The sequence below is a fragment of the Agrilus planipennis genome, unplaced genomic scaffold (genome assembly GCF_000699045.2).
Source record: "Agrilus planipennis isolate EAB-ADULT unplaced genomic scaffold, Apla_2.0 scaffold60, whole genome shotgun sequence".
In the NCBI taxonomy this organism is placed as follows: Eukaryota; Metazoa; Arthropoda; class Insecta; order Coleoptera; family Buprestidae; genus Agrilus; species Agrilus planipennis.
Window position 1 is genome coordinate 32,896 of NW_020438877.1, and position 10,452 is coordinate 43,347.

A 10,452-nucleotide genomic window follows, 5' to 3' on the forward strand; every position below is an offset into this window, starting at 1 on the left:
AAATTAAAAAATATCGTTCTGCGAGTAGTAGTTTCCGAGATAATGCATTTTGTTTTTCGGTCGTTGCGATTTTGAAGCAGTCCGAGACTAAACAGCGAGCTGCTACAGCTGATGACGTCATCTCACGTGAATCCCTATTTCGAACGGAAGTACTTTTAACAAAGTCAGTATCAAAAAAGGATTTAATAAATTATTACCACTATTTGCACAATAATCAGGTGAAGTAGTGATTTGGACTATGTTAATTTGGTTCTTTTGGTCTAGTATCTTCCAGTTTTTGACCAAACCTTACTTCTCTATAAAACTTTTATGTGTCTCATTCCCACCAGCCACTAATGCTGGTGTGCGGGCAATTCCTCCAGACTATGCCAGAAGGTAGGGCGGAAGATCCTATTTAGTGAGAAAGGTGAGACGGAAGGAATGTAGACAGAAGAGAATGAATGATTATCTATGGAATATTACTGCTTCAGCATTTGCCTATATGATTCAAGGAACTTTGGATCAAGGTAGACGGACCCGGAATTGAACCACCTTTCTCCCGAATGCTAAGCTGTGGTCTAACCACTAGGCTATGCCGCTCCGTGTACTTCTCTTACACTAAACCCCTGTTATACGGCAGCTGTGACGAGTACGATCGCGGACATTGTAGCATGGGCTATGGCTGTAGATTTTGCTTCAATTTTTTTGTTTGGCCTTTTTTATTTTTCACAGTTAATTTATGCAAGAAATGTGTTAAAGTATTATTAATTTCGTCATTAATATTATCAAACATTCGACTTGGTGGTGGATAAGAGTCGTGAAAAATTGTAATGGAACGAATATCTTCTTTAATTATTTATTGATGCAGTAGCTTCTACAATTCGAAGACGTTCATCACAATGATTTTGTTGTTTTTTCTTCATACGACGTATTGGTCAAATATTAGTTTTCGTGGTAATTACAGTATTACTCCAATATTAAGCAATCATTTTTCTTATTATTGTTTTATCGTCTGGAATGTAATATTTCATCACATCTTTCAACTCACCCAACGTGAATTGACAATCGCCATTATTTTCTATGCAATAAAAAACATTGTCCATGGCAATTCTAATATTTTCATTCAATGGACGGCCTGCGGCACTCTTTCCAGTNTAACTAAACAAATAAATAAATAAAAAATTGTTAATAATTTGCATAACTGAAATACTGTGGCGATATTTCATACAAATAATTATGATAGTTGTTGAATTACATTCAATATTGCCTAGCCAGATTAGAAAAATACGTACTCTTTTTTAATGGTACAAAAACCAGGTACCTTTTTTTCGTGCTAACTAACTAGTAAGAATAAAGCTTTTCTTATCTATAATGCAATATTTAAAGCTACTTAAATAAGTTTCTTTAAAATCAATCAAGTATTAGTGGATGTGATAATCAAAAGAATTTACCTTTTTTATATTCTTGACTGCCATTAATTCCTCTTTTGTAGGCACATTTTTTGATATTTTTTGCCTAGACGTAGTTATCTCTAAAATGTCAGATGGTAACGTTTCCACTTCCTCATTATGATTTAAGCAATTGTTCCGTTCAAATTTTAGTTTTGTCGCTTCGATACAATGATTTTCAATATTCTCTATAACAGTCAAAAGCGTGTCCAAAGATAAAAGGTGGGTGTGATAAACACCGGATACAGTCGGAAAAGCGTTTTTCGCCAATAATTTTGTCAAGTCCTCGAATAGGTTTGAACAGTACATACTGCAATCGTAATTCACGTACAATTCCGTGACGAAACCTGGTATCCTCCACAGTTGAACAATGTAATCTAATGCCAATTCTCGATGTTCATAGGTAACTTTAATGGCATCGCTAGTAATCATTTCGATTAGTTTTGTGAGATATAGCTCTAGTTGGAATTTGAGATGAATTCGCAAGGATTCAAACATCAGAAATGAAACTTGCAAATTAACTGCAAATATTGATATTCTTTCTGTATGCAAGAGCTAAAAGAAAACAATAATATAAGAAACTAGATATTATTTAAACACAACTTTTCGATTCAAAAATGTACTAAAAAAAATCATTCAATTTGTTAAATAACTTTTAAAATGTTTTATGATTCTTTCCAAATAATATATTATGATGCGTAACGTGGAATAAGTAACCATATTGAATATAACGAATTAACTTCATTAGTTAATTTTAATTTCATTCATTTTTAGCTTTTAGTTCAATGCTTTTTTCCCATTGAACTTCATTTTAAATAAGTACCTACCAAAAAGAGGTTACTTACCGAAATCAAATTTCGACATAGATTGTTTTTCACTAAAACTAAGAGACTTTCGTATTTTCCGATATTATCGGCGCCCACTTCAAATGCTACAGTAAGTAGCGACAACCCCAAATGTATCATAGTGTCTGTATTTTGTTTATCCAAAGGGTTGCACAGTGAAATAAGAAATCGAAACATTTCCCTAATACATGCAAGGCCATAAGGAAGTAAAACGAAACTCTCTTCCTGTTGAGGGGTAAATCTAATGCCCCTATAATTCACATATTCCTCATCTTGCTTTTCTTGAATTTGTTCCGTTGGAATAACAATGGAATTTACTTGATTTAAATTTGTGTCTAATGTTACACTACTTGAATTAACTTCTACTTCTTCATTAGTTACTCCTATAGTTTCAACCTCTAGATTAGATGCACTTCTTTCCTGCAACACATGAACAGCAGCTAGAGAAGTATTTTTAAATGCAATACAATTGCTTTTAAATGTTCAAATTAACAGAAAATTACTCTACAATTGTTTTGGCCTATCAAGCCTTTCTCAACAGCATCTAAATACTAGTATCTAGATGCTCTTTCTCAAGAGTTAGATACTCTTGAGAACTTTAAAAATTAAAATAATATAGAAGTAATGAATGTAAATAAATAGTAAAAAAGTAAAAATTTGAAAGAGCAATTACTAAATCAAAATGAGTAGTATTTGTCATGAAGCAGAAGGAATGAAGAACAAGCATTTTTGCATATATGTAAAGAGCAGGACAATATAGTGCAACAACAAACACATAAAAATCAGGTATATAAAAATCACTCTCATTCTAAAAACATTTCAAATTCATACTTCTTCTTTATTGGGCATCTCTTCACACCCCTTAGTTTCTTTTTCAATTTCTTTAATTTTATCATCCTGAGATATTGATCCTTGCATATCAACAATATTGTTTTTATTGGTGTTATCGTCCACCTTTGTAGTGTATGTAAAATTAACCAAATCTAAAAAGGAAAACTATTGAAGTATATATACAATCATTACTGAAACAATACCGTCACTGTTTTTGTCGACTGTTGGAGCACTTGTATTTGATATTTTTTTAGTTTTGTTTTTCCTTTTAGTACGACTTGACTCCATAACACCTGCTTTCATTTTTAAATGTTTTATATTACTAGGTTTCAAATCTTCAGGAAATTCAGGAAGTCTCATAAAAACTAATTGGACCATGTCTTTTAAATATAATTCTGCAGTTCTTCTTAATAACTCTATAAAAACATATATCTATAATCTGTAAATAGAAAAGGTACAGTTTAGTTTGTGTACCACTTAATCTTGTTTCAAAACAAATCCTAAAACATGCCAACATTATTTCACACAAACTATCATTTGTAAGTGATACGCCTTCAGTTGAAAGGGTTAATGTTCTGAGAACTTGAATAATTTTCATTAAAACTACACCATCAGAAGATTGATCAGTTCCCACAAATTTGGCATGTGTAACAGCATCTGCAATATTGTCTACCACAAGTGCTATGTTGTGATGGGTTGAATCTGTAAAATATTTCTTTATTTCAATTTTCTATATGTACTTATTTATAATATCTTGCATTTATTTAATTTTATGTGAAACTTTTTTTTTTATTTAATTTTTAAGCTTTCTAACATCAGACTATGTAAAGGGATTAAACTCCCTCCTCCGGTTATTGAAATAAATAAGTAAATATTAGACTGATTTTATTACTAGATATAATAAAATACCTAAGTACATACCAAGAATTCCATATGATATAATTTTATTAATAGCCATCAAAGCTAAACTGGTAACAGGTCCTGATGTGTCTTCAGATCGAATAACATCCAAAAAAGGATTGACAAAAACTACAGGGTCTACGGTTTTTAAATCTTCCAATTTATTCAATAATACTTTAAGGTCCTGAAGGGATTTAACGAGGTTGTCCATTTCACCCTCTTGATACGAGTGTGATGACCATCTTACACCCCTTTTCATTGCTGTCATGAGAACAGACAATTCGCCCCTTACAATAAAAATTCCATTGCCTGGCAAAACCATTTTTTTTGTTTAATTTTTAAAAAATATTAGTTTTTTATTCCATTGAAAAATATGATAGCACAGAAACGTATTTCCAATACTCGTGTCACACTAAATGTCAAACATGTATGTCAACATTATTGGTCAACATCGTCAACATTTTTCTTTGTTTTCTCTTTATTGCATTGTCAAATGCTGATCTATGGTATGCTTATGCCAAATGCAAATGTTTATCAAATGTTTTTTGTGATCTATTAGTTGATGTTTCTGATCCATAGAAATAGAAATAACGTTATCTGTTTATGGCTATATGGTATATGACCGTTATAGAGTATGGACATTCCTGGACATTTTTTGACATTATAGATTTTTGACACTATTTGAAATGTGAGCGATGAATTAAAACATTATAAATAAAATTAANCATTCGAACCTAAAAAAATAATTAAAAATTACTATTATGGAATCTTAATAATTAAAAAATACTCATTTTTAATATACCTGACGTCTATTATCACAGCATAATCTGGCGATACCTTGCAGGAGAGGGCACCAGCCTTGACCCCATAACGATGTTTCTTTGGCTATTTCACCTCCTTCTTCCGCCCACCATCTAAATATTTGAGCTGTCCTGGTATGCAGCGTGTGCATCAAATCTAGTAACTTAAAAAAATACCACATCAAAAAAATGTTACCGAAAATTACCTACTTATTAATATTTGTATTTTAGGGATTAATTCCTTATTTAAATAATGAACTAATAAGTTATGAACTTTTACCTGTATTGAAGTTTGATAATAACCACTAGGAACATATTCATCTTCACTATCGTCTTCATCTGGACTGCTAGTGGCGGGGCTTCTTCCATGACTGCTTCTTGTTCTTGACATCTTCCTTGATCTCGATTCTCTAGTTGAAGTTGAATCTTTTATTTTACCTGACAATTAAAAAAGAAAAGGCAAATTCAAAAAAACTAACGGATATTTAAATTTGAAATTGGTATCTATTTTAGGTATCAAATAATATTTTTATAAATCATTACTGATAACAAAAAATATTTTTCTCTATTGTCCGAAATAATATACATACGCAATTTCAACTGCATAGGCTCAGTTAGCAAATTATTTAAGAAAATTTTTAAGCATACCACCATTTAAACTGGCCTCAACGAATGTGCGAACACAGTGGACACAGTTATCGAAATTATAGGGTGTTATATGGGCCACGTCTCGGACTAGAAATGCTAGGCTTTCGCAGCATTTAAGAAGTGATTTCGGTTTATGGAGACCCAAATTACAGTCCAGTGCTAAACCATACTGATCTGCCGAAAGAGTTCTGCCAATGACGGGTTGAATTTCACCTTCTGCACCTAACTATTTACATAATTGTTCATTAAATACTTCAGAAGACTTATGAAACACCGATATTTTACCAAAATCCATCCACCATGATTCGTAGGAGTGTTAACTGGGGTTGAAGGGTTTGTACAGGTCACAGCAGCAACGGGACTTTGCGATCTAGAGCTGTCTTTTGAAACTGGCGTAATGACTTCTGAGTCCGATTGGTAACCCTTTTCAGAAACAGTTACTTCTTCTTCACCTGTCCCATTTCCTTCTAATTTTAACTCTAAAAGATGACAGATCGAATTTATAAACTTTCCGGAAATTTATATTAATACAAAATAATCTACTCATTAGTTATGCTGTAACAATTGCAGTTTTATTTATTTTTGAGACACTTTCATTTTCTATAGTGTTAAATTCAATTAACTTTACCCACTACGTTGTAGTGTAGTGGTACAGCACTGGTGCGTAAAAACTAGGGCCCCGATTCTATTCCCAGCAATTTTTTCTCATTAATGTGAGATTATCTGTAGTGGGTAAAGTTAATTCAAAAAATTAATTCACGAATGCATTGTTTATTTTTATTTTACATTACCTTGTTCGGCAAGTATTTCGTCGGAAAGAGGTTTGGGAGGTAGTGCACCAGCTCCAACACATTCTAGCAGCGTGAATATGATACTCCAGTCTGTGTTCGTGTGTATATTCTGTGCAGATGTTTTCAACAACTCATAAAGACCACACGAGATCTGTATAGATATCTTGAATAAGGTCGTAGTTTTAAGTAAGAGTAGCATTCGCAATGATTGCACCACTGCAGGACTCATCTCTTCATTACGCATCAGCCGAATAGCAAGTCGCAAAAGTCCTACTACCGATCTCTCAAGAAGAAACTGGTAGTCGAGATGTGAAGCATTCACTATCAAAGTATACAGATGATTATGAACCACTTGCCAAATCGACATCACACGATCCCTTTGTAAAAACATCGTTAAATAGAAAAAATAATGATAAATATGTATAATCGACAATGTAAACACTTATCAATATGCTACAAAATAAAATGTAACAGCACTAACATGTAACATGATGATATCATGCAATGGTAAACTATAGGAATGAGTTTAACCGACGATATGAAAAGAACCCTCTTACATACATTTTAAATAAATTGAATTTTGATAGGTTTAATAGCGGTTATGACGAACAACAGGCGAAACTTGTACTCCCCTACAATTGTTGAAGTAATGTTATCTCAGAACGAGATTTCAGTATTACCTATAAAATCGTCCGTTTCATGTGCCATTACTCGAACCGACACAATTACAACGTCCTTTCAGTCCAATGATTTAATTACTGCTAATCTCTAATAAACAAACTAAATAATAACGGCAACAAAAATAATAATAGCACTCCTACTTATAAGGGGTTCAAAAAACCCACCACACTATGCCAAACAATATCCCGGTCTGCTGTAAAGCTGTAGACGGGTGTTTTCCAAAATTTCAACAATAATATTTTTAGACATCTGAAGCTAAATAAAAAATGGCAAATGGGTGTCACAATCTACTAGCTTAGTCCGGAAAAGTAGGGGAGTACGTTCCAGCGGGATTACAGATTGTGGTATGCAATAAGTTGCTAGTGCCTTGTAGAAGGGATAATTCTTAATTTTTTACATGGCCGGTTAAATATATTCCCACCAATATATAAAATTCGAATGCAGTATACATACCTATTCTGAATTACTACTTTTAGTAACAGTTCCAGGAAAAACACGGTCACGTTTTCGTTATACGTGCAGCCAAGGGACTTTTCGACATCTGGTCCCCATGAAAGATCTATAAGTGCTTTAACTAGTTCTTGAAGCGCTTCTTCGTGTAAGAATTTCGAATCAGTAATTAGTTGATCTAAATTACACTGTTCAATACATTTTTCAGCCTGTTGCTCTTCTATCGTTCGCATCTTATTGTTTAGATTTTCAGAGGAGGACGAAGATACCATATACGAGTAGAGTGAACTGAAAATGTTCGAATCTTGCTTCTGCATTTGAACCGGTTCGCAAATGAGCAAAATTTTGCCATCTGGCTCGGTAAAATCTTCAACTTCGAGAAATGTCTTTGGTACAAGGTTTGCATTATATAACGAAAGAATCAGAAGCAATACATGCTTCCAACCTTCACGGACATTATCTCCGTGCTGGTGTACCATGGCAAAAACTGCCTTAAAAGCAGCTTGAGCTTTCGGACTCGCACCAAAAGCTACCGGATTAACTTTTTGCTGTGTATTGTGAAGCATTGTGAATTTACATAAAGTTAACACGAGCATATCCAAGTTTTTAGTGTTGGTAAAATGAGCAGAAATTGAAGCACAACTTTCGAAACCATTCAGAGCACGTTTGTAAACATTCACATCTTCAGATTTGCTAAACACAAACGATAAAGCAGAAACCACGGGCCCCCAAATTAAAGAAAAAAGATTTTCATCAAAATCGTCACTGGCTGTATGATAATAGACACCTTCTTTCGTGGATCCTCGTCGGAGTAATACCTTCCACAAGTAATTTTCTTTTACTAAACCTGTATGTTCCGCTGGCATTACAATCTCATCGTTCCTACGAAAATTGATTAATAAAATTAAACAGAATCTATATACGGGGTGTCTCATGGTGACTACCCATTAGAATATTTTGGAAACTACTTCGATTTAAATTTTGAAAATGTGTACAAAAGCATTATTGAATATGCTCCCCTCAACTGAAATAACGAGATCTATGTACTTCCGGTTATACCGGTTCTTGTAATCAATTTCGTTATTTTAAGTGGAACGCCCCGTATATTATAACGGTTTTCAATTCTAGTTACGAAGGTCTATCTAAAACCTTCATAATGTTTTTCTACTTCTAAAATTTATCGTTTTCGAATATTAATTAAAAAAAAAAAAAAAAAGTAGCACGCAGTAGAAAGCGAAAAAGCAATCCTATTTTAAAGTAAGAAAACTGAAGCAACAATATTGTCAGAAGATATACCTATACTTGAAAATGCCAATTTTCTACTTCAACGGCAGATAAAACTCCCCTTACATCGCGTCCATCATTCATGTAAGGTAGTGGAACTCGCGCATCATCGTTTAACGAGTCCTTTATTGTATAAGGAATATTGTTGCACTTCAATAAACTTTTGTTTTTTACTTTTTTATTATTAGTAATTGAAAAAAACTGTAGAGAATAGGGAACTTGTGCCATAGAGAAACATCAAAAGAGCATGGTTTAATTTTGACTATCTACTTAGGTTAGTAGAAAGTGCATTTACTATGTAGATTATAAAATTTCGTAATTCAGTATCTACTTCATGAAAAACATTCCATTTTCTTTAATATAACAGTACGCGAATATTAATGAAAAGTCTAATTTTAATAGTAACATTACAATTATTAAACTTTTCACAATAACAAATGTACGGTCCAGTTAACATGTTTACACTAAATTGTTTAACGTTCACTAACGATAGGTGTCGTCTCAAATTTTTTATTTCCCAATATTATTCAATTATTTTTCTTTTTTTGGGAAATACTAAAACACATTTACTTATCTAAACGTTTTCGATACGATGAATAATAATAATAATAATACAATAACGCCAATGTTTTTGAAAAAAAAGTTAATTTTTTTGAAAAAATGAAAAAAATACTTTTCTCAAGACATATTTTTTTGCAACAACCTGAAAATCAAATTACTCTTTTAATAGATACGTACTTGATAGCATTGTAAATTTCGTCAAGCATGTTCTGATCAAAATCTAAACCACCATTGACGCCTTTTAGATTCTTCTTAAATTCCTCACAAGTCATTGGATTATTTTGCCTTTTAACATTATTATTGTGTTGATCCACATTTAACATTATAACTGCATAAGCCAATGTAAATGCAGCGTCTGCATTTACAAATGGTTCTCCATTACATTTCTACAAAAAATATAGTCCTTATTAATGAATTAATCGATTTAGGAAAGAAATTGACATACATGCCAATGATCAGCAAAATGTTCAAGAACGAGGGAAATAAGAGGCGCTTCTCCAGGTAATCGAAACGTTTCTAAATACATCCGCAATGCGTCGTCTATTCTAATACTGGTAAAATCGAACATCTTTACATAAGCTTCAAGTATTTGTAGATTATTTCTGTTACTTATGTACTCTCCAATTTTAACCTTATCGAGAGCCGGGTTTTCTCGTAAAAAGGTTACAATTTCTTGCGAATCAAACTTAGCACTTAAAACACCATGCTCTTGAAAAAATTGTAAGCCCTTCTTCGGTTTGTGGTTAAAGTATTCATTGCCTTGAGGTAACCACTACAAACACGTTATAAGACATCATTATTGTAAGGTCTTCAGCCCAAAGATATAGTAAATACACAATTAAAAATTAAGATGTAAATTATTTATTAAAATTACTAAATGTTCATTAAACAATCATAAGGTAGTATTTTATTTTTGAAGTGAAACTTCTCTACGCACGGTAGGGTAAATTCATTTCATGCGAGTTGCTATGTAACGAAATCATGTAACGGATGTCCTCCCATCTACTCGGCCACGTAGTCGAGTTCGTAGTGGGGATCGCTTGAGCCGTGAGGGAGCTTCAAGGCAACATTCGTTACAGGCAACTCTGGCATGTATAGTGTAGCCCTAACAAAATGAATTAATGTATTTGTATGTGTTTGTGTATGTGTGCCTACACTCTACAGTCGAAACGACGCCACTGACGCCAATTCCTTAACCCCTATCCCGGTATGTTTGTATGTTTGACATTATCTC

The 10,452-nt window shown here is 33.0% G+C and overlaps 3 protein-coding genes across 4 annotated transcripts in view; 1 reads left to right on the forward strand and 2 right to left on the reverse strand.

The window, feature by feature from the left end:
• Positions 1-1,385: 1,385 nt before the first annotated feature.
• LOC112906714 (Golgi-specific brefeldin A-resistance guanine nucleotide exchange factor 1-like) lies at positions 1,386-4,478 on the reverse strand. Of its 2 annotated transcripts, none has more exons than XM_025981417.1 (6): positions 4,025-4,478; positions 3,578-3,805; positions 3,313-3,519; positions 3,104-3,255; positions 2,273-2,692; positions 1,386-1,982 (listed from the first exon to the last, which is right to left on the reverse strand). In XM_025981417.1, exons 1-6 carry the CDS (start codon positions 4,323-4,325, stop codon positions 1,401-1,403), a joined length of 1,890 nt encoding a protein of 629 aa, XP_025837202.1. In that variant the 5' UTR covers positions 4,326-4,478; the 3' UTR covers positions 1,386-1,400. The 2 variants fall into 2 exon arrangements, with proteins under 2 accessions (XP_025837202.1, XP_025837201.1); XM_025981416.1 differs by having other exon boundaries at positions 3,307-3,519; positions 4,025-4,473.
• LOC108741862 (TAF5-like RNA polymerase II p300/CBP-associated factor-associated factor 65 kDa subunit 5L) overlaps positions 4,158-10,452 on the forward strand; it is a 12,025-nt gene continuing 5,730 nt past the window's right edge. Inside the window, exon 1 of the mRNA XM_025981418.1 lies at positions 4,158-4,205. The gene's annotated coding sequence lies outside the window, so the exon portion shown is untranslated. The remainder of the gene's footprint in view (positions 4,206-10,452) is intronic.
• On the reverse strand, positions 4,797-10,310 carry LOC112903996 (Golgi-specific brefeldin A-resistance guanine nucleotide exchange factor 1-like). Its single transcript, XM_025981431.1, has 9 exons — positions 10,296-10,310; positions 9,664-9,990; positions 9,396-9,604; positions 7,377-8,255; positions 6,243-6,619; positions 5,737-5,930; positions 5,452-5,677; positions 5,084-5,241; positions 4,797-4,967 (listed from the first exon to the last, which is right to left on the reverse strand). Exons 1-9 carry the CDS (start codon positions 10,308-10,310, stop codon positions 4,797-4,799), a joined length of 2,556 nt encoding a protein of 851 aa, XP_025837216.1.